Source organism: Pogoniulus pusillus, chromosome 25 (genome assembly GCF_015220805.1).
Source record: "Pogoniulus pusillus isolate bPogPus1 chromosome 25, bPogPus1.pri, whole genome shotgun sequence".
Taxonomy (NCBI): domain Eukaryota; kingdom Metazoa; phylum Chordata; class Aves; order Piciformes; family Lybiidae; genus Pogoniulus; species Pogoniulus pusillus.
The window spans coordinates 9,963,716-9,991,433 of NC_087288.1; the positions used below are offsets into that span (position 1 = coordinate 9,963,716).

Below are 27,718 nucleotides of genomic sequence, written 5' to 3' on the forward strand. Positions count from 1 at the left end.
CTCTCTCCAGTCTGGCAGAGCAGCTGGCAGACAGGAGGCCTGCACAGAGAGCACTCTCTCTGTGCCCAGCAAGCCACAGGCTTACTGTGGGACTGCAGCAGCAGCCCGGCAAGGCTCTGTGGCGTTGTCCCCTGGGGGGACAGCAGGCCCAGGGCCCACCCGGGGCAGGCTCAGCAGCAGAGCCTCGCGGGGCTTTACCTGCTCTGCCCTTGGCAGCTTGCCGCTGCCCAGGATGGCGCTCGCCACCTCTGCAGAGCTCTGCACCTCCACGTCCAAGCAGGGCACCCCGACTTCTCTGCCGCTGCCTGCCCCTGCCCCTGCCAGCTGCGACACCTCGGGGGACTCAGCAGAATTTTCTCTGCTCAGGAGCTCTCTCTCATGATGCTCCTTCTTCTTTGCTCTCGGCGTCCTCTGTTTGGAGGATGGCTGCAGCTCTGCCCGCACCCTGTCCCAGCAGGACAAAACATGAGCCACAGCTGCCCGCGATGCCTCGTAGGCCTGAAACCTCAAGGCCAAGTCCTTCTGGCCGCCACTCTGGCCTGGGTCTTCGGCATCTGGCCCTGAGCAGCTATCTAGTAGGGCAGCCTTGCTCTGTTTCCTCTGTTCTTCCTTGCAAGCATCAGAGCTTGGGTGCTCCTTGACAGTTCCCTTCTTGGCTGCCTTCTGCTTGCTGCTGGAGACATTGGTGCTGCTGCTGGATGTGTTTGTGCCCTGTGCAGGAGGAGCAGGAGACAGCCGTGAGCATTTCCAGGCAGGGACTCAAATGCTGCAGGACACTGAGGAACTTTCCAACAGCAGCCCAAGCCTTGCCCCAGACCTGTGCCGAGTGCTCTACAAACCTGAGCAGAACACAGCTGCTACCCACTTTTTAGCTTGACTGAAAGCAAAGCCCTCAGTGCCAGACCCAGAAGGAGGCAGCAACAGCCACAGAGGAGCTGTCCCAAGCTAGGCAGGGAACTCCAGAGCCCTCCTGAGCAGTCGCTGGAGCACTCCTGACTCTTTGGGAAGCCTGCTGCTAACGGACACCTGGGGCCTGCTGGCCTCTCCTGCCAGACATACAGGGACAGAACCCATTTCCCAGACAGTCCCTGGCTCACAGCTGGAAGGCACATGCAGGCTGGGCAGAAACACTGGACCAAAGCCATCCAGGGCTTCACAAAGGCTGTCTGGAGCTGTGTGCAGCCAACGCTCAAAGGCAGCACCATCCCAGCAGAGCAGCTCACCCACAAAGCCCTGGCAAAGCCCCTGGGCAAGCAGCAGCAGCATCCAACACCAGCTGTGGTTTCCCAGTCCCAGCCTCCAGCAGGCTGCCCAGCACCCCCTAGGCCTGCTGCATCCTCAGCAGTGCTGGGCCCAGGGCTCTGCTCAAACAGCCACCCACCTGCCCGACCAGAGACTGCCTTCTCTTTTCTTGGTCTTTTCCAGGCTTTCTCTTGTCCAGCTTCTTCACATCTGCCTCCTTCCAGTGCTGCAGCCCCTGCTGCTGCGTGTCCCCAGGCTTTCCAGCCAGCTGCCCCAGCACCCTGCAGCAAGGCAAAGGAGAAATATCTCTGAGAGCCACCAGCACAGCCCTGGGCTCCTGCAGTGCCACTGCTCTTGCACTGCACTTGCTGACCCCGAGCCCACACAGAGCCCTTAGCACCTTGCCATAGACCTCCCTCAAGCTGGGCAGGCTGGGAATATCCCCAGGGAGCCAAGCGAGGAGGAGGTCTGCAAGGCCAGCCACAAGGAGGCTTTGCTGTTGCAAGAGCTAAGTTGTGCTGCTGCTCCAGGAAGCTCCACCTAGACAATGGCCAAAGACCAGGCCAGCATCGCTCCACACTCGTGCCTGAAGCTCTCTTTTCACTTCTCACTGCAAAGCAGCTCTCAAATCACTTACACCTACTTGTCCCTGCACCAGTTCTTAGAAGCAGAGACTCACAGACTCCTTTAGGATGGAAGAAATCCTGTAGATCAAGCCCAAGCCAGAACCCAGCACTGCCAGGTCACCACTAAACCAGGTAGTGCCCTCAGCACCACAGCTACAGGGTTTTTTCAGTCCCTTCAGGGGACTCCACCACCACCCTGGACAGCCTGGGCCAGGCCCTGACAACCCATCTGGGGTGAAGAAATTCCTCAAGTCCAACCTAAAGCTCCCCTGATGCAGTCTGAGGCCATATCCTCTTATACTATTGCATATACCTTGGGACAAGAGACCAACCCCCACTTGGCTCCGATCTCCTCTCAGGGAGTTGAGGAGAGCCAGAAGATCTCCCCTCACTCTCCTCTTCTCCACGACAAACACCCCCAGGGTGCTCAGATGCTTCTCCCTGGCCCTGTTCTCCAGACCGTTTCCATCTTCCTTGCCCTTCTCTGGACATGCTCCAGCTCTTCAATGTCTCTCCAAAACTGAATCTAGGCTTTGACATGAAGCCTCCCCAGTGCACAGCACTAGGGAACAATCACCTCCCTGCTCCTGCTGCCCACACTACTGCTGAGCCCACCCAGGATGCTCACTGATGACAACTCTCCTCGTCCTTCTCCCTGGGCACAGCCTGCTCCTTATGCAGGATGGTCCCAGCAGTCAGAAAACACAGGCTGCAGGAACTCCCCTCCTGTAAAACAGCCTCTCAACAGCCAGGATTCCTGCTGGAACCCGGTTGGGAGCATGGGAAACCTGTGCCGGCTGTCCTGGAAGTTGTGCCTCACACATGCCCTCTGCTTTGGTGAGGAAAGGGGTGAAGATGATGGGAATCAGCATGATGAACTCAGAGAGGCTCACAAGTGCGTGGGCAAGGTAAGCACAGAGCCCAGCTGCCTGCAGCAGGCTCTGAGCCCCAGGCCTCAGCACTAGCACGAGAAGTTCTCAGCTCCCTGCAGGAAGGTCCCTCCTCTGCTGGCAGTCAGGCAGCTGGCAGGCACCACCCTTGTGCCGCTCAACATGGACACTTTGGGCCTCATCTCTGGAACCCTCCTGAGCTCCACCAAGGTCCCCAGAACAGGGACACCTTCTGGGGATGCTGTGCTGGGCAGCTGCCCACAGCAGGCTTACAGACCTCTGCTTCCTCTCCCGCTGCAGCTGTCGGATCCTGCTCTCCAGCTGAGCTTTCTGCTCCTCCGGGAGAGCATCGAACTCATCCTCACCAAGCTCCCAGAGCTGGGCTACCTCCCTCCTGGCCGCTTCTTCCTGCTCCCGGCCTGCAGCAGGGACCAGAGGAGAAGGCATCAGCAGAGCTGTGCTGGGGCAGCTGTGAGCAGCCTCAGCTCTGGCCCAGCCCTTCCCCCCGTCAGGAGACAGCTGGGAGCTCACAGCTCTGCTCCTGGCTCCAGAGAACCCCAAAACCAGCACCAGGCTGGGAGCTTGTCTGCCTGGCTGGCATACGTGCACCAGCCTGGAGGACACTTGGCTGCTGCTCAGATACTGAGCCACAGCAGCTTGCACCTGTGGCCCAAGCTTCAGCACTGCAGACTGACAGAAGTCTCACGGCCTCAGCTCTGCTGCCTGTGAAGCAACAATGAGCTGCAGCGAGGCAGGAGGGCAAAGGCTCCTGAAAAACCTCCCACCAGCTCTGCTGCTGACCCAGAGACAGTGGGCAGGGATGAGAGCTCTGGAGAGAAGCCTCAGGAGACAGGAGAACAATGAGTCTCACCTGCCCGCTTCTCTGCAGCTCTCTGCCTGGCTTGCCAAGAGGCAAAGTCCTGGTGCAAGTTCACCAGATAGATGTGGGGTCGGTTCCCCACAGCTCGCAGCAAGCAGAGCAGAGCAGAGGCTGTGCTGCCTGCAAAGGAGGTCTGCAGGCCATCAAACACCACTCCCTGGGAACAGTCACTCAGCTGTGAAGAGAGGCCAAGAAAAGATCAGCTGTGGCATGCCTGCAGCTCTGGGCCAGTCGCTGAAGCCATCTGGCAAAGAACATCACCCAGCTGGCGCAAGCTCTGAGCTTTCCCCACGGCCCTGCCAGCTGATGGCATCTGCAGCTTCCCCTGAGGAACGCAGGACTCCTCCTCTCCCAGCCCTCCCCCTCCATCAGGAAGGTCTCCATTGCTCCCTGGCCACGCACCTGCAGCCTTTCAGTCAGGATGGCCACCAGCAGCTCCTCGGGCAGCAGGCAGCTCACCAGGCCCAGCCCTGCTGCCACGCTGCCGCCGTGGCTCAGCCTGCCTTTGTCCCCAGAGCTGGACTGGCTCAGGGGGGAGCTGAGGATGGCCTTGGCGCTGCGCCGCCACCGGAGAGCAGCAGCTGCCCGTAGACCTGCAGAGGGCACAGAGAGCTCAGGGGGCTGCTGTGGGGCGCAGGCAGGCATCTTCCAGCCCAGCGGGCACCCTGGCACGGACGCTGCACTCATTGCTTTCCAGAAGCAGCTCTTTTCCCGCTCTCCTCTTAAGTGGCAGAACAGACCAACCTGGCACTGTATGTGCAAGCCAGAGAGGTTTGGATGCATTGCCCAACCCCCACTGTGCATCGCCACCGCAGCTAAGACCTCCTCAGGAGACAACCCTAACGGGGACCCAGGCCCTTCTCCCTCCCACCATCTTTCAACCCAACCAGGTTCAATGCTGAACCATGCAAAACAACCCAAGGCAGGGCCAAGCTCTGGCATCACCCTGCAGAGCTCAGGGCACCAAATGCCCCACAAAGGCTCCTCAAAGTGTCTGGTCTAACGTGGAGAACAGCTCCGTGTGAAAGGGCTGCCTGAGCTGCCAGCTGCTCCAGGGAAACCTCTGGAGAAAACACCTCAGCTACAGCACAGCTCTCATCTCAGACTGCTCTGGGAGCTCCTGTCCTCCCTCTTGTGCTTGTCAAGCCACCAAGTCAGTCCTCTCATGCTTAAGGAGCCATTTCAGAGGGCTATCACCTGATTGCAGGGCAGGATGGAGACAGCAGCAGGCAAGGGAAAAGCTCTGAGAAAGCTTCCCCAGCCCTAACGCAGGAAGAAGTGCAGTGCAGGCTTGGGGCAGGCAGAGTGCCCCTGCCTGAGCCCTTAGGCTGCACACAAAGTTCCCAGAGATGCTCTCTGAAAGGGTCCCTAAGAGCCCCTGCTCGAGGTTGTGCTCCTGCTCTGCACCCTGCAGAGCAGGCAGCTACGATGGGCTTTGTGCCCAGCCAGTCTCCTTACGTCCATCCTTTGCCTGCTGCCGGCTGGCAGCCATGGCACACAGCGCCTGGGCACGACGCCCTGCGTGGCTGCTCCCGGCCACCACGGCCTCGCTCACCACGGCCTCCAGGGACAGGCAGGCAGCACCATAGTGCTGGGCCACGGCAGTCGCTGCCGACGTCTTGCCTGCAGAGAGAGGAGGCTGCGTGAGGACACCTGCACCTGGAAGGTTTTCCAGGGACAGCTTCTGCCAGGTCCCAGATCAGCTGAGGTCTTCAGCCCCTCCGTAGCCACTTCAAGCCTGGGCCCAGGGGCTGCTCACAGCCCTGTCCCACCACCACTCGACTGTCCCCTGGCCTGTGCTGCTTGGCATAGCCTCAGGCAACATCTGTGCACAGCTCAGGGGCAGTCGGGCTCGGGACTGCTCCACAAGGCCATGCGGACCCCAGCGGGGACATGGTGTGCTGTAAGGTCCAAATGATGCCTAGAGCACATCTCCACCACAGGCCCCAAACACCTGCCCCAATACCCACCTTGGCCCCCCCTTCCCACTGCCTCTTCCCGGCTGGAAGAAGCAAGAAAGCAGACAAAAGCTTTGGCACCTCTCAGTCTATCACAGCCCCCATATTTGGCCTTGTCTTGCAGCTTGGTTTGTGATAAACACAGGTCATGATTCTAGCCCTGTGCAGCCTCCTTGTTTGGAGAAGTAACTCCGGACTGCTTCTAGGGCTGCTTTTATCTGTGGCTGTTGGCCAAAGACGCCCCTCCAAGTGCTTAAGCGCCTAGCAAACCTGCTTGTTTGCTGCTGCTGCTGTTTTGTTCGCTGTTCGCCTTAAGTGCTCTCTGCATCGTGCGTAACCGGGGGCTGCCTAGGACCGGCAGCCTTGACCCTGCCAGATGGAGCCCGATCCAGGTAACGACTTGCTAACGACCTAGCAAGGAGTTTCGACCTCGGGAGCTGCCGGGTCGCCGCGCCAGCCCGAGGGGCTCCCTGTCATACACAGCACTCAGTCGGAATACTGCAGCCCGCAAGCCTGGAGCCTGCTTTGCCCAGGCTGCCGACCATCCGATGGCTTCCTGAGAGCCACGGCACACTCCCCTCGTCTGCAGCAGCCTCCTCAGACCACCTGCTCAGTCCGGACCGAACCAGCAGCCAAGCCCCGTCCCACCCTCATCACCTGCAGCCGCCAGGTGACTGCACTGCGCAGGCGCCGTCGGTGCTTCGGGGGCAAACAGTGAGTCCCTTAACCGGCAGTCACCCAATGCCTTCGCTCAAGCCGGTAAAAGTTCCTGCTTAGCCTTTCCAGCGGCACTCTGCGCTGCAAGGCTCGCTGGCTGTTATAAACGTTTTCGGACAGCTTTCCCTGGACCATTCAATTTGGCTGTATGGATACCTTCTGCAAAGCAGCTGTAGCGAGTGCAGCACAGGGTCTGGCTGTGCTAATTGTAACTAAGCTCGGGGAAGTTTTCTTTGTATAATTAATCAACTATTTGGTAGTTTTTATATATGCCTCATTACAATTCACTCCTAACCCAGATTTAAACCCTTTCTTAACACATGGTCACCCTGTCTGGGGGGATGAGAGCACAGCTGCATGGACACCAGAGGAGCCACACGCTGGCACCAGCTGCTGAAGCCCTGGGACCACATCAGCAGTGCTGTGCCTCACCTTATGGCGCTTCAACTGGCCAACCAAGCACCATGGTGCACCAGGACACATCTCTCTTGCTTCCCCCCTCCTTGCAGCTCAGGGCTGTAGCTCAGGTACCTGTCAGGGGTGCCCCATGGATGATGACCACGATCCCTTTGCACTGTGGGGCTGCAGCTCCTGCACCAGGCACGGCGATGCCCAGGTGATGGGCGAGTGCCCTATGGAATGGGCTGACCTCCAGCTCTTCTGCAGTCTCCTTGCTGCTGCTGGCGCTCTGCTGGCGCTCTGCTGTGCAGAAACAGGTACAAGAGTCAGCCTCCTGCCTCCCTGGGACTCTCATCATCCTCACCAGTCCCTCACATCCAGGGAGAAGAGACTCTGCTGAAAGCCATGTCACAGCCCTTGGCTCACCAGCCCCTTCCTTCCAGCTTATGCAGATCAGGCTCTGCCCTAGATGCTGCTGAAGCTGCCCAGACTGAAATGGGGTGGCAGGAAGAGGAAAGCAGAGCAGGCAGCAACACCTACAAGGACTGAGCCAAATCTCCTCCCATGAACTGTCTACGTGGTCCTCCTGGCAGTTTGCTCCCAGGCTCAGCTTTGTAAGGAGGGCACAGGAAGAAAGGGGCATCTGACATGTCCTAGGGAGAAGCTCCATCTGGGGATCACCCATGAGCTGGCTTCTTTAGAGATGTCCCTGCAGCAGATATGGCTGGACTCTGAATTCCCCAGAGCAGCCCTTAGGTCACCCACAGCCACCTCGGCCTGTGGTGCCAGAGAGGACAGCAAAGGTGCTGCCCTGCCTAGGACAGCTTCACTATCGTCCTGATGCCAGCAGCTCCTGGGGCAGAGGTGCTCATTTGGCAAAGCTGAGGAACACTTCTCAGGCCTCTCACTTGTCCCTGTCCTCCCTGCATGGGGACATTCTCATTCTTTCCCCAGACAAGCCAGAGAGGAGCTGGCTGTGTTAGTATGAAGCTAGCTAGAAAGTTTTGGTGAGAAGAACTAGATTACAGGCTGTGAAAGGGAAACAGTGTTGATGTCTACTTCCCTCATAGGCTTGCTGAGATGTATAAGAACAAGACTCTATAGATCAACCAGGATGGAATACACCTCCAATAGAGAAGGCAGATGCTCTCTCTTGGGGCTGTGGGCTGCATTTCTCTCTCTAACCTAACCTGCTGTCTCTCTGATTAATCCACCTGCTTCCTAACCCCCTGGCCGATCCTCCAATCTTCCTTGGGCATGAGGCAATGTCTGGGGTAAGGTAGAGAGGGATGGGAGAAGGTGGAAGGGTGGTTGGGAGCTCCTCCTGGGGACTCAGGTTTCTGAGAGGGCTGTTGCGTTTCTGTATTACCTTTTAACTTGTGTATTTCTGTCTGTAACTGTATATACTGTAAATAACTGCTTGTGTATTCTGCTAAGATGGAAATATAAAGCTTCATTCACTTTCCAGAGCCATCTGAGTCTAGTGTGGGTGATATCCACAGTGTGTGGGGGCAGGTAACACTCAAACCATCACACTGGCTTTGGTTGCACTCATGGCTGCCGCAAGTCACAGTTTCACCCTGGACTTGTTCCACCAAGCTGGGCACTGAGGACAACAATGTCAAACCTTCAGCCTCGTCCTGGGCCGTTGGCTCCTCTGTCTTGGACTCGGCCTGCTGCTCCTGCAGCCTCTCCTGGGCCTGCCAGACCTCCAGCAGCTCTGGGGGCAGCTGCTCCCCTGGAGTGCGTGAAGGCAGCAGCAAGGTCCTGCGGCAGTCATAGCCTTCCAGTGCCCGCAGGAGCTGTGCATGGGGAAGAGAAACCAGAGGTGGGAGGCACTGCTGGAGCAGGCCCCCAGCCAAGCCATCTTCACAGCACCACACAATTGCCAGGGGGGGAAATGACCTCAAAGATCCATCTCCAAGCCCCCTGCCATGGGCAGGGACACCTCACACTACATCAGCTTGTCCAGGGCCACATGCAGCCTGGCCTTATAAACTTCCAGGCATGAGGCTTCCACCACCTCCCTGGGCAACCAGTTCCAGTGTCTCAGCACCCTCATGCTGAAGAACTTTTCCCAACACCCAGTCTGAATTGCCCCTCCTCTAGCCTAGATACATCGCCCCCTGTCCTGTCACTACCCAACACCCTAAAAAGTCCCTCCCCAGCTTTCCTGTAGCCCCCTTTGCATACTGGAAGGCCACAATAAGATCTCCTCGGAGCCTTCTCTTCTCCAAACTGAACAGACCCCAACTCCAAGCCCAGAGCAGAGCAGTTCCAGCCCTCTGATCACCCATATGGCCCTTGTCTGGATACATTTCAGCATCTCCAAATCTTTCCTGTAATAGGGCTCCAGAACTGGGCACAGTGCTCCAGCTGGGCTCTCACCAGAGCAGTGCAGAGGGGCAGAATCACCTCTCTCCACCTGCTGCCCACACTTCTCTTGATGCAGCCCAGGATCTGGTTGGCTCTCTGGGCTGCAAGTGCACACTGATGGCTCATGTTGAGCTTCTCATCCACCAGCACCCCTCAAGTCCTTTTGTTCAGGGCATCTCCCTCATGCCCTCCTCTCGACACCACAGAGCAGCCAAGCCCCTCCACAGCCTGCCAGCGCAACAGGCTACCCCTGAAATGCCACCAGGTTTTTGCCCTGGCTTCTGTCTCCATCTCCCTGGCACAGGAATGGCAATGCTGCAGTGCCCTGAGGCTCCAAAAAGTTGGCTATGGGCAGCAGAGCTCCTCTCTTACCTGCTCCTCGGCAAGGTACTCCTGGTCAAACTCCAGCGAGTAGAATTCAATGGGGAACTCACAGGGGTTCCTCACCACCACTGTCCCCTCTGTCCCACGGCTAGAGGGCAGCACTGGCCCCAGGTCCAGCACTTCAGGCTGGAACTCCAAGCGTGGCTCCAGCCCACTTCCTGAGAGCAGCAGCTGCAGGTGCTGGCTGCTCTGGCAAACGCTGATCTTCAGCTTGCTGCTGTAGGGCTTCTGAAAAGAGAGAAGCACACAAAGCACCTCCATGGTGAAGTGCCAGCTGGCAGAGCCTCCAATTCAGCCCTTGCCCCAAGGCCAGAGGTGGCAGCAGCACCTCTGAGGTAAATGGAGAACAGCAAACAGGACAGAGAGGGGTGGTTGGGAACTGAAAAAGGGAGATTCAGACTCCAGGGATGCTGAGAGTGCTGAGCCTGTGTCCCAGGCTGCCCAGAGAGGTGGCAAACGCCCACCCCTGGAAGCCATGGCTGGAACACTGCACTGCTCAGGAGAAAGCCCCTCGGGGTTCGGTGGCCCAGACACAGCAGCTGAACAAGAGAGGCACAGGACTCTCCCTGGCCAGACAGCAGGAGGGTCCTCTGCTCAGGGCTTGGCTCTCCAAACCCCCCCTGCACAGGCTGTGGCAGGGGAAGCTGAGCTGGCAGAAAGCTCCAGTGGAGGCAGAGCTCAGCTCCTGCTCTCTCTCTGGGCTCTCCTCACCACACTGCCTTGCCAGATCTCCTAGGGATGACACCCGCCCAGCTCACCTCTTCCACGGGGGCAAACCTGACTTGCAGGTTGCACCACTGCCCGGGGGCCAGGACTCCAGCTGAGGGAAGCACCTCAAAGACAGGGGCCTCGGCCTTCAGCAGCTTCTGACACCTGCTGGCTGGGAAATGCTTGTTCACCTGCGCACAGAATGCAGAGCTGTGACATCTCCCTGGGCTGTGAGGACAGAGCTGGGCTACTGCACTGCTGACAGTCACAGGCTGAGAGCACCCATCCCACCCAGATGTGGCCACCGCTGGCCTACAATTGCTGGCAAAGCATGGAGGCAGCACAGACAGCTGGGGAGGCTGCTCCTCAGAAGAGGAGCGATGACTGAAGATGGCAGAGAAGTGAAGCAGCAGATGGTGAACAGGCCCAGGGGAGCCTCCAAAGCCTCCTCACACCAGCTGCAGCCCAAGTGCTCAAGCAGCCAGAGGAGCAGAGAGGAGAAGGAAAGGCAGCCAAGATTCAAGTTACACCTTGGCTGTGCTTTACCTTCTGAGCAGCCCCAGCCCTGCTGACAAACCACCGACAGGGCACTTGGACGCGATTGTAGAGCCGGGTGGTCTCCTCCCGGCACTGCCCACACTGCACCCTGGAGAACTCCAGCCTGTCCCTGGAGAGGCAGAGGGACGGCACAACCCCCTTGGCACGGAGGAGGACGCGGAACGTGGGGCCTCCTGCCACCTGGGGAAGGACAGAGCAGACAGGTGAGGTCCCAGGGCACATCTGCTGCCGTCCCAAACCTGCTCCAAAAGGTGGCATAGGCACAGGGAGGGAAGGAGGCAGGTGGCACCTTGATGGGCAGCAGCACTTCCTTCTCTCCCAGTGGCAGAGTGGCACTTTGTGGGTCCAAGCACACAGTGAGGGTCCTGCTCTCAGAGTAGCGCAGCTGCTTCACGCACTCCAGGTCCACGCTGAAGCCTTCAACAGATGAAAAGGAAGCAGCTGAGGCACAAGTGACACCAGATGGGGCACAAGCACCTCAAGGCCACACCAGTGTCCTGGCTGGCAGCTCTGGGAAGGATCCTTTGCATCTCCAGAGAAGCTGCTGCTGCTCCTTCGCCCTTCTCACTGCTCCAGGACCAAAGCTTTGCACAGCCACAGCCCAAGGCCCACGGGGGTAAAGGAAAACCTTTCAGCTGTGGAGCTGCAGCAAGGCCAGGCAAGGACACTCAGAGGAGAGCTCCAGCTAAGATTTCCCCATGCCGTGGTGCTCCCTGAAAGCAGCTGAGAGGAGACATCTGAGCACCCTTCAGACAGTGAGGCACCGTTTGCTGCTGCTACAGCCATGCCTCAAGGGCTCTTCCACAAGCCTCTTTTGATACACCAGGGACCCACTCAGGCTCTTTCCTTAGGAAAGGCTGAACACAAGTGCCATGAGCTCAGCAACTTCAGATGCAACAGCTCACCACCACCAAAGCTTCAGCTCTTGGCAACACAAGGCAAGAGAGTGCAGAGAAACTCAGACAATGCTCCTGGCAACCAAGAGCAGAAGGTGCCGAGAGGTGACTGAGGGCATCACCCACCCAGCCCTTGCAGCCAAGAGTTAGGGCAGCCACAGGCAGGCCACAGCCAAGGAGGACAAAGCTGCACCAACAAGCACTCCAGAACTCTCCCTGGCCACTGGCTCAGGCTGAGCTGGCACAGGCAGCTCCTGCAAGCTCCCAGGCAGTGTGCCCAGCACTGCTTACCTGTGCCACGCAGGACCTGCCTGTGGACTTTGAAGGACACAGGTAACTGCCCCGGGTTGGTGATCTTCACAGTGCGCTTGTGGACGCCAGCAAGAACAACACAGCCAAAGTCCAGGATGTACTCAGGCAGCTCAGCTCTGCAGGGAGGAAGGAGGGCACTCCTGAAACCACAGCCTGGCCATGATGCCATGCAGATGGCAGATGCAAACCCAGTGGCAAAACTCAGCTCCAGCCCCTAAGACTCAACAGCTGACCATCTGGGGACAAGACTTAGGCAAGTGCCAGGGAACATAGGGCCCAGGTTCCATCAGCTCCCAGCAGCACCCTCAAGCACAGCTGCTTTCCAGTGGTCACTGCCCACAGCTCCTGTGCCTCTGCACCCCCACTGCTCTTGCTGGAACTGCTGAGTCTGGGCTACAGCCCAAGCCTGAAACTGCTTCAGAACCTTGTAAGAAGATTCTGACAAGGAAATCTTCACCACTCTGCACCCAGCCCTGTCCCCACAACCCCAGGGACCGCAGCCACAAACACCTGTGAGATCCACAGGAATCTGCTGTCCAGAGCTGTCCCACTGGGAAACAGCAAAGATCTGCTCTGCAGAGCATCTGCTGCCTGTGCTGGAGCAGGCCATGCCTGCGCCTCAGCATGGAGGAGCAGAGGGAAGAACCAAACCACCCAGGACAGCCCTGTAGCACCACCAGCAGCCGAGGCCTCTGACTGAGGCTCTGCCATGCTGCTCTCTTGGCTGAGTGTGGTCTGCTGCAACCAAGAGGCCAGCTCCAAGCTGCCTCTTCTAGAGCTGCTCAGCAGAGATGATGTCTGTGCTGTCTCAAGGGGCCTCAAGGTCTGCACTGGGTCCCCTCAGCTCTAGGAACAGAGCCCAGCACCCCCGGGGAGCCGAGCGCTCCCAAAGCTCAGGGAAGTGAGGACACAGCTGCTCACAGGGAGCATGGCAGAGCTCTCAGGAGCAAAGCCTTTCCGATGCCCACAGCTGCTCCCAGCTCTGCAGACACCAACAGCTCCCAGCAGCAGGGGGGCACTGCTGCCTGGCACCCCCAGAGCACCTGCAGGTGGCTCTGGATGTCCCTACTTACTTGAGAAGCCTGCGGCGAGCACAGCGCTGCTGCTCAGAGGCAGCTTCCTCTGGGGCACTGCAGGCCAGAGCCTCCTGCTGCTCCAGGATGTGCTCCTTGATCAGGAGATCCTCCAGCTGCATCTGCAGCCCAGTGTCCAGCTGAGTCAAGGGAAGACAGAGGCTGCTCAGCAAAGTTTCTCAGCCTGCCCTTTTGGAGAGGGAGGATAGAGTCCTCCTGGCTCGCTGCTCACTGCCTGGGATACCTCCAGCTCTTCTTGCCAGGACTTGATCCCCAGAGCTACCAACCCCAGCATTTTCACCTGCCCAGGCACTGCTAGCAAAGCTCAGCTGGTCAGACACAGGCAGACCAGCCAGGAACTTCCCAGAGCTCCAGGTATTTGCCTGCCCCCCAGGTAGGGCCAAAGTAGCTTGGATAAAAGCCTCCTTGAACAGGAGGCCTGGAGAGAGCCTCCTGGAGATGAACACTGAGAGCACAGGCCCAGGGCCAGGTGAGGTTGCTGCTAGCAAGCTCTGCAGACCTGACAGGCCTTGGCCTGGGAGCAGCCCAGATGGCCTGCACCATTATCATGGGGCACCATCAGGTCACCCACTTGAGCATGGCCTGCAGGATCTGCCTCAGGCTGCCAGGAAGCTCATCCAGCTGCAGCAGGTACAGCTACCAGAGGTGCACAGCCCCTGGCACAACACCCAGCTGATGATGGGCACAGCTAAGTGTGGGCAGGGGGGTCTCACACATTGTTAGCAGGGCACCAAGAAGCCTGTTGTGGGGTACAAGCGGATGGAGTGACACAAGGGCAAGAGGGTGGCCAAAAAGAGCAGCAGCTGTTCTCACCGTGGTGTCCAAGTCTGGGGGTGTTGCTGTGGCTGATGCCTCCACCAGGACAGCAGCTCCATCCCTCTCACTCTCCTCTGCCATCTCCTCTGCCAGCTTTCTCCTCAGATCCCTGAGGAGCTTCTCATACTTCTTGTTTCCTGAGGGCAGAACCCCCCCCCCCCCAAGATGGCAGCATGGGCATCCCAGCTGGGCAGCCTCACTCTGGACACCAGCTCTCCCAGAAACGCTCCTCCAGCATCTCTGGGCACTGCCTGCTGCTCCTCTTGCCTGCATCCTCATCTTTACCTCTACACATCTTCCTCCCACAGAGAAGCAGCTCAGCCCCTGCCAGCTGATGCAAACCCAATCCTACCAAAACCCCTGCCTGCAGCTGCCCGGCAGCTTAGCAGAGCTGCAGCAGATCCGCTGCAAGCTCTCCAGGCTGGCTCCTGGGACACAGCCCACGGGGAATTCTGGAGAATCAGGAAGCCACCAGTGATGCTCTGACAGCCCTGGAACCTCCAGCCTTGCGGGTGTGACAAGGGGGAAGAAGCAGGGCAGCATCCCGAGGAGCAGACAGGCAGTGCTCACCTGAGATGTTCCTGGGCAGGTCCAGGCAGATCCTGGGAAAGCCCCCCTCTCCTCTCAGGGAGATTTCTTCTGTTTCCAGGAGGCCCACTTGGATCTGCAAAGTCTTACAGAAGACCCCAGGCACCTCTGGCAAGTAATAGATTTTCAGCACCTGCTGCTGGCCAGCTCCAACAGAACCCTGCAGGCAGAAGAAGGAGGCAATGCACCAAAGAGGCTTTGCCGGAGGCCTGGCTCAGACACTTTCTCATCTACAAAACGATACCAGACAACAGCATCTTCCAGCTTTCCTCTTCCCAAAAGTTTATCTCCTGCACCAGGATGCCAGAGATCCTGCAGAGGGCTGCTAGGGATCCCAGAATGCCAGCACTGTAGGGCTTGCAAAGGATCTCTGAAGATCAGCCACTTCCACTTGCCTGCTAAAGCAGGGCACTCACAGCAACTTGCCCAGGGCCACCACGGCCAGCTGGGGCTGGAATCCTTCCACAGCAGCAGGATGCATTCTCTCAGCACAGCTTGGCCTTTGCTCAGCACCAGCACAGTTCTGCTACTCACAGGCTTTGCCCTCAGCTAGCAGTAGCCAGGATTGAACCAGCCAAAGCTCTGGCATCAGCCCAAGGCAAGACAAGAAAAACCAAATGCCCCAGCTCTCTGCAGGGCCAGCAGCTCCTGGCACAGCCCCTCAGTTCTGTCCACTGGACAGGGAACTACTGGAGAGAGTCCAGAGCAGACTACAAAGCTAGTGGTGACCTGGCAGTGCTGAGTTCACAGCTGGCCTTGAGGATCTGGAAGCTCTCTCCCAGCCAAAAGGATTCTGTGATTCCATCACTCTCAGCAGAGGCAGCTCACAGCCATGTCTGCTGCCCTGGCATTTTCCCTCCCTCTTCTTTCTCCCCACGTTTTTCTCTCCAACCCCATCCAGGGCAGGCTGGCACAGGGTCGCTCCTGTCTGCTTTCCCCATCCTCACCGTGCTGGGCACCACCAGGGGCAGGCCGGGCAGGGGGCTGCGGGCAGTGGCTGTACAGGGACTCGGCACCATGAAGGTGAAGGGCAGCTTCCCGCTGTTCTGCAGCATCACCTCTGCCTCCATGACCGCCTCCCATAGCTGCAGAGAGGACAGAGGAGTGGGCAGTTAGACACAGGCCTGCCACTGGCAGAAGAGCAAACAGAAGCAGCACAGCAGAGAAGCAGAGGAGAGGCAGGTACTTGACTCTCGCAGCTGCACCTGGGCAACCCCAGCCACAAGGGCACTCTTGACCCTGCACGGGACCTGAGCTTTGTGGCACCGTGCAGAGGGGCAGCATCAAACACCCAGAGATCAGACAGGAAAGCAGAGAGGAGCAGAGTTCTTTGCACCCTCAGGTGGCACTAAACACTTGGCTGAAGCAAAGCAGGCAGCATCATCAAGACAGCACAGAGGCAAAGGCACCTGCAGAGCTTGCAGTGACAGCAATGGGGGAGATGGTAGAGGGTCAGCAGCTGGAAACAGCTAGGGGGGTGAACTGAAAAGTGAATTGGGGGGGGACTCTGGGACATTGCCCACAGCTACAGCGACAGTCAAGCCCAAAGGAACTTCCTCTTGGCCTTCTGTGCTTGCTGAACCAAGAGCACTACAGCAGCACCCCCCTGCAGCTCAGCCTTTGGCAGCAGAGCAGCAGTTGACTGGCTGAGGGGCACAGCCCTCTGGAGATCAGTGCTGGCATCCTGCTTGCCCCAGCAGGCACCTTTAGTTGCCTGCAAGAGGAGGACTTGACAGCTTCGCTGGGCTGCAGATAGCCATTCCAAAGCAGTTTGGGAGCAGAATGCATCCTTCAAAGCTTGTGCTTTCAAGCCAGGCAGCCAGCATAGCAGTTGGCCCCAGACCTCGGTGGACAGCCCCCAGCAGCGATGGCTGCAGGCAGGAGCAGCCTGCAGTACCTGCATCCCCACATTCAGCTGTCTGCTCTCTAGGAGGTAGCTGATGAGTGAGGCCTCCCCACTCAGCTTCACCTCATAGCTGGGGCCTCCCTGCACCTTGCAGAGGGCCGTGGCAGAGGCCACGATGTTGGGGTGGCCAAAGAAGCTGAAGGTGACCTGCTGGCTCTGGCCCGGCTGCAGGACCCCGTGCAGCGGCAAGACATCGAACACCTGTAGTGGGGAGGAGGGGGGCAAATGGTGAGCAAGAAGAAGAGCAGCCATGGTCTGGGGCAGAGCGCAGACCTGCCTGCAGGGGCCCCCAGGACAGGCAAAGTCATCCTGACCTCATCCTGCAGCCACTCCAGGCACCAGAGAAGATGCCATGCTTTCCCCAATCTCACCAATTAATGCATTAATTAATGCACCACACTAAAGTCATTAGGCAGCTCTCCTGGCAGGAAAAAATTCTCTCTGCTGCACAACTTGGCTTTAAAACCTTTCTTCCTGCCTGCACAGCCACACCAGCTGCTGGGCTGAGAGTCCTTGGAGCCAAGGGGCCCCTCCAGGCCAGCTCCTCTGGCTCCTGATGCTCCTCGCTCTCATTTGCTCTCTGCTGTCTCACCAGAAGCTACAGCAGCAGCTCCTGGCAAATGCCCTCTCCACTCATCAGGAGTGACAAAGGTGCTGAGGGCCACCAGTGGCAGTCACAGCTACAGACCTGCTGTCACACTACAAAGCTGGAAGCCAGGCACAGTCCCACTTACCTCCTCCAATCTCAACCGCTGGGGCTCTGTCTCCTTCAGACCCACGAACTCCCTGATGCCAGTGTGGCTGGGAGCTGCCACAGCACCTTCCACAGCATCTCCCACGGGACTGGATGGCAGCAGCAGCTGCAAAACAAGCACCATAGGCTGCAGGGAGCAAGAGGCTGCTCTGGCTGAGACCACTCTGCTGCAGGCTCTACCACCTCCTCAAGCCAGGGGCAGCTGAGATGGCAGCAAATCTAGTCCATGGCAGCTATTGAGTGTGGCCTCAAGCCCACCCACAGAGGAGGTGTGGGCTCCACCTTCACTTCCTACATGCAAGCTTGCAGCAGCAAGCTGAGAGTGCTGGCAGAGACCTCCAAGGGGCATTCTGCGCCCTCATGCCAGTCCAGCTTTGCTCCCTCCTGCCCAAAGGACATGTGGAGAGCCTCATGCCTGGACAGCTTAGCTTCTCCACGGCCAAAGCAGGAAAACAGCTGCCAGTGTGACTACCCAGAACAGCTAGTGGAGCACTGAGGAAAGGCTTGGCCCAGCTCTCCAGTTTCAGATGCTGCCTTGGTTTTGTTCCATGCACTCATCACTGCAGCAGAGCTGAGGATCTCCATCAGCTCATTATTCTCAAGACACCTTCCTGCAGAAAGCAGCTGAGATGTTGCCAGACCTCAGGGAAGGCAGGGATGTGCAGATGGGTGGGGCTGAGAAGGTGGCCCATGGGCATCAGTGCTTGCCTTTCCCTGATCCAGAAGGCAGCTCAAAGCCTTCCCACCAGCACGCAGACAAAAGTCTCATTTGACATTAGCAAACAAGCCCCACCCAAATGAGCCCAAACTCTACAGAGCTCATCAGGAGCTGAGGGAGGCTTCTCCAAGTCAGACTCTCCTGTTTGCCCCTCCCCATGAGCCCTGTGCCCAGCTGCTGGCCATGCTGCCCATGCTGCTCTTGGAGCAGGTGGCTGCAGGGCATCAGAAGGGAGGGTGGCACCAAGACAGCTCCACTGGCAAACTGGGAGGCAACACAAGGAGCAGGTGTCCCAGGAAATCTACCTCTGCTTCCAGGGACTCATCGTCATCTGCTGGCTCCTGGGCAGGATCCCCCACTGCTCCCAGGGCTTGGACTGGCTCCTCCACACACGGAGCCCTGCAGCTGCTCCCCGGAGACACTGAGCGCTGCCAGCAGGCTGCCTCCTGCTGCGCTGCCTGGGCTGGACGGCTGCAGCTGGAACAGAACAGCTCTGTGAGCAGGGACTGCAGGGCCAGGGAGGGCAGACTGCCCCAGCAGCTCCTCGCTGGGCACTGCTGCTCTCAGCTCAGCAAGGGCTCTGGCCCAGCAGCTCCAGACCAGGATGGTCAAGGCTTGGGGCTGCTGAGAGGTAAGCTTGGCACAGCAGCGGTGCGGGCACCTGGCTGCAGGCAGACAGGGAAGAGGCCAGGGCTGGGTGCCCTGTGAGGAGGCAGAAAGGGTACCAGGGAAGGAAAACAGACACACTGTGCACAAATGCAGACTGAGGAGCAAAGGGACAGAGCCCAGCAGAGACCTTCAGGTGCCCTTTCAGTACTTAGTGGCCTACAAGGAAGCTGGGAACAGACTTCTGAGCAGGGCGGCTTGTGACAAGACAAGGGGGGTGATTTGAACTTGTAGAGAGAGATTCAGAGCAGATACCAGCAAGACATTTTTGTTGCTGAGGACAGTGAGACACTGGCCCAGGTTGCCTGAGTAGGTGAGAGATACCCATCCCTGGAACCACTCCAGCTCAGGTGAAGGTGGAACAGAAGCTAACAGGCATGTGGCAGTCAGGAAACGATTGAGCCCTCAACCTCTGTCCTGTCACTGCAAACCCCCTAAGTTCTGGGGCTCTGTCTCTAAAGAGACAAGAAGAGCAGCTGGAGCCTGGAGAGAGAGGAGCAGCCCCAGAGGGCATCTTCTCATAGCTCAGCAAGAGCTAAGGGCTGAGGGGCAAGAGGACCCTACGGTGTGGCAGTAGCAGAGCAGAACTTTGCTTGGGCTGGCACAGAAGTGGCCTCTGCTTTCCTGAAGGGGGAGGCTCTTGCAGTAGGGGCTGGGTGCTAGGCAGGCTTCACCTCTCAGTTGCCAATCTAGCACCTTTACAGCAAAGAAGTTTCTCTTCTTGTTCAGTTGCAACCTCCTGGTTTCCAGTTTGTGCTCACTGCCCCTTGTCCTGTCCCTGGGCACCACTGATGAGAGCCTGGGCACAGCCTCTTACTCCACCCCCTGCCCTTTAGCTCCTGCTGAGCACCGATCAGATCCCCTCTGGAGCTGCTCTTCTCCAGGCTCAAGAGCTGCAGGGCTCTCAGCCTTTGCTCCTCACAGAGGTCCAGGCCCCTCAGCAGCTTTACAGCCTCCCTGGGACTCTCCCCAGCAGGTCCCTTTCTCCCCTGAGCTGGGCAGACAGCACTGGACACAGCGTTCTGGGGGCACTACCTGTCTAGGTTCTTAGCATTGAAATGACACCAGCTGGGGCTGGCAGGGAAGGCACAGAGGTCACAATTGGTATCTGTGTGTGCCAGGGCCCAAGCACGGCTTGGGAGCTCCAGAGACAAAGCAGCACTCGAGGTTATGGCTACAGCAAAAGTGTTGGCAGTCACTCAGAGCCTCAGCTGGGTTGCAGAAGGGGGGTCTGCTGCCCAGCGCTAAAGTGCTGCAGGACACCTATGCCCTGAGCAGCCAGCCTGAGCACAGCTGGAGGGGTTGCTCCCACCAGGGCAAAGTGAAAGACATTGGTCAGAGCCCGGGGAAACAACCTTGGTCTTTGAAAAGCAGGAGCAGTACAGCAGGAAGAAGAGCTTCAAAGAGAGGGCAAGAGCTTCAAGGAGAGGGCAGAGGTGGCCATACCTCAGCTGGCTGCCCTGGCTGGCTGGCAGCAGCAGCCAGCAGTAGAACGCAGGCAGAGGGCTGCAGTTGCTCATCTCCAGGCTGTGCACAGCTTCAGTGTGGTTCAGGATGCAGCCAAAGTCCACAGCCCTGCTCTGGAACTGCAGGGTGGGGACTTCAACCCGCACCAGCACCTGCTCCTCATGAGGGTGCTCAAGGAACGTGATTCTCAGAGGCTGCTCCGTCCGCCAGGCACGCGAACCTTCTTCATACGCAGGGTTGAAGCTGATGGAGAGCTGAAGCTCCTCCCCTGCCTCCAGCTTCATGGGCTGCAAGGAGATGAAGAGTGTCCAGCCCCCTGGGATAACATCCCCAGCTCTCACACACCAACCACGGCAATGCTCCAAGCAGGACCCCAGCAGGGCCTTCCTGGGCAAACCCCACACTGCTGCTGCCTCAGCCCACCCCAGGCTTCAGCAGAGGCACCAAACATCCTCCCACAGCACCTCTCTGGCAGCCCAAGGCCCTTTGCCCTGACTCCAGAGGCACTCCCTGCTCTTCACAGCACGGAGGGCACAGCACCACAGCCTCGGCCTGGCAGGGGCTGGGCACTGGCACAGCACAGCAGCGGTGGCCATGCCTACATCAACACCTGTCTGGCACAGCATGTGCCCAACACCTGCCACTGACAAGGGGGCAGGCAGTGGCTGCAGGAGCATCCTCAGCCTTCTCAAAGGCAGAGCTGCCCTTGAAGTGAGCAAGCTGCTGCTGAGGAGCAGATGCACAGCTGAGGGGGGCTGCTGCCAAGCTGGGAGGGTTTCTAGCAGACAGCTTTCCTCGATAGCTTGCTCCCAAGTGGCCTGAGCCCTTCTGCTCACATTTTAGAGACAGGGCTCTGAAAGGAGGCTGCAACAAGGTGGAAGTCAGCCTCTTCTCCCAAAGTACGAGCCACAGGACAAGAGCAAAGGGCCTTGAATTGCCTCAGGGGAGGTTTAGGTTGGATACCAGGAACCAGTTCTTCCTCAAAAGGCTTGTCAAGGCCTAGCCCAGGGCAGTAGTGGAGTCTCCATCCTTGGAGGGATTGCAAAGTCATGGAGATACAGTGCTGAAGGCCATGCTTTAGTGGTGACCTGGCAGTGCTGAGTTATCAGTTGCCCTTGATGATTTGAAAGGTCTCTTCCAACCCAAACCATCCCATGGCTCTGTTCCCAATGCAGAGGAGATGAGGAGATCTCCTTTCCTTCAGCAGGTTCTTTCAAACCTGATGCAGCTCAGGCTAGCCCACTGCTGACTCCACAGAACAAACCTCTCTCCTGGAGGCCCTCCCAACAGCAGCACACCACCACACTCTTCCCTCTTCATACCCCAGCAGCAGGAGGGCCCAGGGCTGCTCACCTGCTCATCATCAGGAAGGGGCTGCCGCTCCACGTCGCAGATGGAGAAGGGCTGCCCCAAGGACAGCACCATGCTGAGGGGCAGTGGGCAGACATTCTTCAGAGAAAGAGCCTGCTCCTGAGGAGTCAGCACATCCCCTGCTTGCTGCAACAACAGCAGACAAGGATCAACTGACCTCAAGTGCCCATGGACCTCCTTCCCCTTGTGACACCTTTCAAAGCCTGCAGCCCCCAGAGCTCACAATAGCTCCTCCATACTCTCTGGATTCCTTTCTATGCCTCAGGAAGGTCCTTCTCTAAGCACAGAAGATGCTGCTCATGGCTACAAAGCACAGCACTGCCCAGGGCACAGGGGAACAGGACCCCGAGTGAAGGCAGCTGCCACAAAGAGATCAAGCTCAGAACGGGAGCCCAGAGTGGCAGACTCCAGCTGTGTGGTTTCCCGTCAGCTACCCTCATTCCTCTAGGGGCCTCCTAAAAGCAGAACAGAGCTGCTGGGGCTGCTCCTGGGAGCAGCCAGCAATGATCTCAGAGCTAATGGCAAAAGCTTGGTCCTGCTGCAAGCCACAGGCAAAACCCCGGGGGCTTGGAGCAGCTCTTTCCCCTCCTCTGAAGCCAAGCATGCCCAGCCCACAGCTTCCAGTCAGCAGCTGGAGACTCACCTTCTCCACCCTGAAAGTGAGGGCTCTGGAGGACATCTGCAGAGCAGGAGCAACAAACTGGCAGCTGAGGGCCACTTGCATGATCTTGTTCTTCCTGCCCTCACTGCCCACTATAGAGTGGCATAGCAGCTGCTCCCTCACCACCTGCATGGAGAAGCCACATGGCACCTGAGGGCTGCCAGCAGGGTGGCCACAAGACAACCCACACTTGGCAGCCACCAGCCATGGCCTCTGGCACTGCCCTGCACAGCCCCAGACAGAAGGGCCGAAGGCAGCAAACTCTGCCTCGGAAGCTCAGTGGAAATGCTTCCTGAGGAGGAACGACCCCTGCAGCAGTACAGCCGAGGGCCTGGCCTGCTGGGAGGCAGCTCTGCAGACAAGGAGCTGGCAGTGCTGTTGGAGAACAAGTTGCCCACAAGCCTGCAATGTGCCCTCGTGTCCCAGAAGGCCAATAGCATTTGGTCAGGCACTGGAATGAGCTGCCCAGGGAGGTGGTTGAGTCACCCACCCAGGATGTGTTTAAAGGTCATTTGGATGGGATGCTTAGGGAGATGGGTTAAGGTGAATCTTGTAGAGTAGGGTTATAGGCTGCACTTGGTGATCCTGAGGGGCTTTGCCAAGTGCATGTGTCTGTGATTCTGTGATATGAAGGAGAGGGCGGTCAGCAGGGTCTCCTCCCCCTCTATCCTGCCCTAGTGAGGCCACAGCTGGGTCCAGTTCTGGGCTGCCCAGCTCAAAAGGGACAGGGAACTGCTGGAGAGAGGCCAGGGGAGGCTACAAAGATGCTGAGAGTCCTGAAGCATCTCTGTGAGGAGGAGAGGCTGAGAGCCCTGGGGCTGTCAAGCCCGGAGAAGAGCAGAATCACACAGAATGGTCCAAGTTGGAAGGAACCTCCAAAGGTCATCCAGTCCAAGCCCCTCAAAGAAGCGCAGTCCCAGAGGGGACCTTCTCAATGCTCAGCAAGATCTAAAGGGTGGAGGGCAAGAGGATGGAGCCAGTGGCAGGACAAGGGGCACAAACAGGAAGCCAGGAAGAGAAAATTCTTCTCTGTGAGAGTGCTGGAGGCCTGGGGCAGGGTGCCCAGAGAGGCTGTGGAGTCTCCTCTGCAGAGACTCAAACTCCCCAGACACTGGGATCCTGGGCAAGCTGGTGTGGGTGACCCTGCTTAGCAGGGGGGTTGGGTTGGATGATCTCCAGAGCTCCCTTCCAACCTTCACCATGCTGGGATTCTGTGACCCATGGGAAACTCCCCCCAGCCATCCTGCCTTCAGGTAAAGGAGGGATCACTGCCCCCTAGAATGCCCCCTGCCCTCTGCTGTTCTGAACAGACACTTTCCCAAGACTCATCTGCCTTACATTTCCCAGGAAAGCCTTCTGCTCCAGCTGGATGGGCTCACTTCCAAGACTTGTTCTTGACAGCTCCTGGCTTCACTTCCCCACAGGATTCCCTTCATTGCTCACTCTTCCCTTTGCTACAACATCACAATCCAACTCCTCCTCACAGCTCTTGGCTGTGATTGTAGGGCCAGGCAGGCACAGCTCAGCCCACAGATCCCCTGCCAGCTTCCCAGGAGGACATTCTCACCACTGCACTCAACAGCTCAGTGCCTTCTGCTCCTCTTCAGCAAAGCCTTTGGGCTCACAACTGCACAGGGGCAGCCCCATCACAGGCAGCCAACTGAGCAATGCAGCCTTTTTCAACCTACTCTTGAGGCAACCCTTCAAAATGTGAGGAGCAGCAGCAGCTTCATCCAGAGCTGTGCCACAGTGAATCACAGAGAATCATGGAAGAGACCATTCAGGGTCATTTAGTCCAATCCCGCTGCAGTCAGCAGGGACATCTGCTCAGAGCCCCACACAACCTGACCTGCGGTGGTTCAGGTTGGAGAATTCACTTCAACCTCTGTGCTCCTGGAGCTGAGGAATGTCCAACAGGGTGCAGCTCCTCTGCAGAGCTGGATGCCCCTGGAAAGAAGGCTCCAGGGAGGAGAAGATCCAGTGACCCTTCCCCAAAGGTGCTAGCAAGACATGGCTGCCCTCGGGACACCGGGGCTGCCTGAGAGCCTAGGGCAAGCTGTCCTGGGGACAGTGACACAAATTGAGCTGTCAGGTCCAGTGGTCCCTGGGAACAGTTTCCCACGGGGATGAACGTCCCTGGTCACCAGAGCTGGCATGCTGGGCTCCTTCCTCTCCTCCATCTCTCTCTCTGAAGAGCAGAAATGCTGCGGCTCCAGCCGCTGCCTCCTCTCACAGGGCCTCTGACTTGCTGCTTCCCCCAGACATGGGCAACCTGCCCTCCTGAGCTCCTTTCTGCCTCTGCTCCTAGGCTAAATCTCACTTCTTTTCTCTGCCCTTCCCTTCTGTCTCAGCATGTGGCACCTTGGCAGCTGCCCAAGCAGCAGCTGCCTTCAGCCTCTGTTTTGCTAGCAGTAAGTCAGTTGGAGGATGGAACCCAAAGAAGCCTCAGCAGCTGATGGTGGCCAGCAAGGACAGTAGCTGACACTGCCACAGGCAACCTGTGGCCTTCAAACAATTCTCAGGCAAATGCCAGGGGGCTGCAAGACAGATGGTCTGATGGGAAGGCTCAGCCCTTGGGAGACACCTTACCTGGGGAGTGCTGGAGAAGCCTTCCAGAGTCAGCTCCATTGTCTGGCCCGGGGTCAGCTCCATCCTCATGGGCCGAGGCCGAAACACAGGGCAGGCAGCTGTGGGGCTCTGGTGGCAAGCTTTGCCCCGGGTGCTGCTGGGGGCAGGGAGGTGCTGGCGCTGGCCAGGCTGGCAGCCCCCTGCCGTGCTCCAGTAGAGCCGCTGTGTGCGGCGCCCATGGTTGCTGACCTTGAAGCTGTAGCAGCAGGGAACCAGGCTGCAAAAGGAGCAGAGTTGGAGACCGTCAGGGGAGCTGCTGCTGCCCAGCACTCACCCAGCTGCTGCTGCTGCTGCTGTTGCTGTCTGACCACACACCTGGCAAGGGAACCACCTCGGAAACACTGACCTAGCTCAGAGTTTTGGCAACAGCCAGCCCTTGGCTGCCCCTCAGCTTCTTCTCCCCACCCAGCAGCCCCTGGAGCAGCTTGCGGCCATCTCCTCTGCTCCTGTCACTTGTTCCTTGGGAGAAGAAATCAACCCCCACTTGGCTCCAACCTCTTCAGGGAGAAATGAGCTCTGCCCTCAGCCACCTCCACACCCAACACCCCCTGCCCCCTCAGCTGCTCCTCACCAGCCCTGCTCTCCAGACCCTTCACCAGCTTTGTTGCCCTTCCCTGGACCTGCTCCAGTCCCTCAAGGGCCTTCTTGGAGGGAGGGGCCCAAACCTGACCCCAGGCTCAAGGTGCACCCCTGCCGGTGCCCAGCACAGGGGCACAATCCCTGCCCTGCTCCTGCTGGGCTTCAGCGTGGACAATCCAGGTGGCTGCCCTGGCAGAGCACTACAGAAACTGTTCCTGGCCCAGGCCCTGGCAGCAGCAGGAGCTGAGGGCCCCTACCTGAAGCGAGTGCCCAGGCTGAGCTGCGGAGCCAAGGGTCTGTCAGTGACGATGGTGGTGCCGATGCCCAGGGCCCGCACGGGGATGACGTAGCCTCGGCTGTGCTCCACCTGCAGCTGCACCTCTGCCTGGAACTGCCGCGTGTCATCCAGGTTCACTGTGACGCACACGGACGCCTCACCCTCGGGGGGGATCACTCCTTGCCTGGGCTCGATCCTCCAGCAGGAGCCTTTGCCAGCCTGCAAGACAAGGCAAGCACCGGCTGAGGCTGGCAGCCGCGGCCCTGGCGCTCTTGTGGCCTGAAGGAGCAAAGAGCTGAGGCCAACGAACCACAAAGGCTTCACCTGCCTACAGCTGAGCTGGGGGCTGCAGGCAGCTCCTCTGCACCAGCTCACACACCCCCTGGGGCACCCTCCTCTCCCAGGCTCCCCTCATCACCCCTGTGTCACCAAGCCAAGGGACACTCATCCTCAAGAGAAGGCTCTGTCCTCCCCCAGGTTCTCTGCACTGAGGGCCCAAGGAAGCCACTTTCTCTCTCTTGGCTTCCCTGCAGTGATGGCTTTGGACAGAGGCTGAAGGCCAGAGGAAGCCAGGACTGATCTAACCCCACTGCAGCAGCCACTTGCCTGGGGGATGCTGCTGGCAGCCTGCAGGGCAACTGCAAAATCACTTCTTCAAAGCTCAACCCCAAAGTCTCCTTGTCTGGGGGGTAGCAGTGCTGCTCCCCAGCTCCTGAAGGACTGCAGCATTCTGGCTCCCACCCAGCAGCAGCTGCAGTCAGGGGCCCCAGGGCCCTCTGCTGTGCCAGCTGGGAAAGCCTCAGATAAAAACCAAGCCCCAGGCGGCCACAGAGCAGTTGCTGCCATTGAAAGCCTCTCCAGATACTCACCACCTCCGCCTGGAAGGATGCAGGGATCGGGCTCTGATTACAGAGCCGCAGAGTCCGGGAGGCATCCTGCAGAACCTGGATGCTGCCAAAATCCACCTCGCTGGGCTGCACGGAGACCACTGGGCCCTCTCCAATGCTCACCAAACACACTTCCTGCTCCAGGAAGCAGGCAGGAGAGAGGAGAAAAAAACACATCAAGGAAAGTCAACAATGGTCAGACATCTCTGAGGCTGCTCCTGGATGAGGGAGAGTTCTGCAAGCTGGTAGTGTTGGAATCCTGAACCAGAAGGCCTGGAGCAAGTGTGGGCTCTGGAGGGACCCCAGCTGAAAGCCACAAGCTGCTGCTGTCAGGGAAGAGGAGCGAGTCTGCCCAGCTGGTTGGCTCACCAGCAGCCTGCCTGCCCTGGGCCTGTTGCTAGCCCTGCTATTGCTCAGCCTTGCCCCAGACCACGCTCCCTGACTTCTGCTGCTGCACAGCTGACACTTGGGCAGCAACTTCCTGAACGCTGCCAGAGCTATGGCTTGAGAAGCAGCCCAAGATGCCAGCCAAGCAGCTCTGCACAGGTCAACTTGGTGACCTCTGCTCTGGGCTCTGGGGCAATCCTGGCCCAGCCTGAAGAACACGATTGGTGACAGCATTCCAGCAGCATTCTCTTGCCCATCTGAGACCCAACAGTGGTGTTCCTGCAGAAGGGGCACAGAGCACTGCAGGTAGAATGTGGATCCCTTTGCTCCAGCACCCTCTCCCTTCATTCCAAACCCAGCCTTTGCTCCAGCAGCACTCTGGGCTGTCCCTGTGTGCTCCTCACCAAGAGCCCCAAGGAAGCAGTAGCTGCTGTTGCTTTCCTAAAAGCAGAGGACAAGAGCCAGGGGCGGGACTGGCTCTTGCCCCCATCTGCCACGTGCCCAGGGCAATGCTGTGTCACTCTGACCACCACCCAAGAGGACACTTCCCTGCCTCTCCTCTAGCTGTCACCCAGTGCCCCTTGCCTTGCAAGAAGCCCTCTGCACTCCAGGCCCCAGCCAGCCCCGTGGCACAGAGCAGACATCTCCTCCAGCACTCACCAGCCAGTCCCTTGGATGCCCAAAGACAGCCACACGGGCACGAGTCTCCTGCCTCCCTGGCACCAGCGCCTCCAGTGTCAGTGGCACCTCCACGGAGCTGTGAGGCTGAATAATGCCACAGGGCACGGGGCTGGAGTACAGAACAGCAGCAGCCTTCCGTTGCTTCTGCAAGAGGCAGGATCACAGCTTGGGATGGGCACGAAGGGACCTTTCCAGCTCACCCAGTCCAAGCCCCTGCAGTCAGCAGGGACATCTGCAACTGGATCAGGCTGCTCAGAGTCCCAAACAGCCTCATCTGGAACAGTTGCAGGGA

The 27,718-nt window shown here is 58.6% G+C and overlaps 1 protein-coding gene across 1 annotated transcript in view; it reads right to left on the minus strand.

Moving 5' to 3' along the window:
- The window catches only part of LOC135186408 (hydrocephalus-inducing protein homolog), a 64,923-nt gene that overhangs the window by 20,570 nt on the left and 16,635 nt on the right, over positions 1-27,718 (minus strand). The window contains exons 16-41 of the mRNA XM_064164052.1: positions 27,406-27,570; positions 26,341-26,493; positions 25,452-25,690; positions 24,577-24,832; positions 21,970-22,113; positions 21,309-21,452; positions 19,935-20,242; positions 17,085-17,193; positions 16,342-16,551; positions 15,392-15,529; positions 14,427-14,604; positions 13,854-13,993; positions 13,020-13,159; positions 11,926-12,062; positions 11,028-11,155; positions 10,727-10,918; positions 10,231-10,371; positions 9,461-9,700; positions 8,340-8,514; positions 6,845-7,015; positions 5,097-5,261; positions 4,041-4,231; positions 3,630-3,813; positions 2,913-3,177; positions 1,382-1,523; positions 199-711 (exon numbers count right to left, since the gene is read on the minus strand). Coding sequence (XP_064020122.1) covers positions 199-711; positions 1,382-1,523; positions 2,913-3,177; positions 3,630-3,813; positions 4,041-4,231; positions 5,097-5,261; positions 6,845-7,015; positions 8,340-8,514; positions 9,461-9,700; positions 10,231-10,371; positions 10,727-10,918; positions 11,028-11,155; positions 11,926-12,062; positions 13,020-13,159; positions 13,854-13,993; positions 14,427-14,604; positions 15,392-15,529; positions 16,342-16,551; positions 17,085-17,193; positions 19,935-20,242; positions 21,309-21,452; positions 21,970-22,113; positions 24,577-24,832; positions 25,452-25,690; positions 26,341-26,493; positions 27,406-27,570 — 4,968 coding nt within the window. The remainder of the gene's footprint in view (positions 1-198; positions 712-1,381; positions 1,524-2,912; positions 3,178-3,629; positions 3,814-4,040; positions 4,232-5,096; positions 5,262-6,844; positions 7,016-8,339; positions 8,515-9,460; positions 9,701-10,230; positions 10,372-10,726; positions 10,919-11,027; positions 11,156-11,925; positions 12,063-13,019; positions 13,160-13,853; positions 13,994-14,426; positions 14,605-15,391; positions 15,530-16,341; positions 16,552-17,084; positions 17,194-19,934; positions 20,243-21,308; positions 21,453-21,969; positions 22,114-24,576; positions 24,833-25,451; positions 25,691-26,340; positions 26,494-27,405; positions 27,571-27,718) is intronic.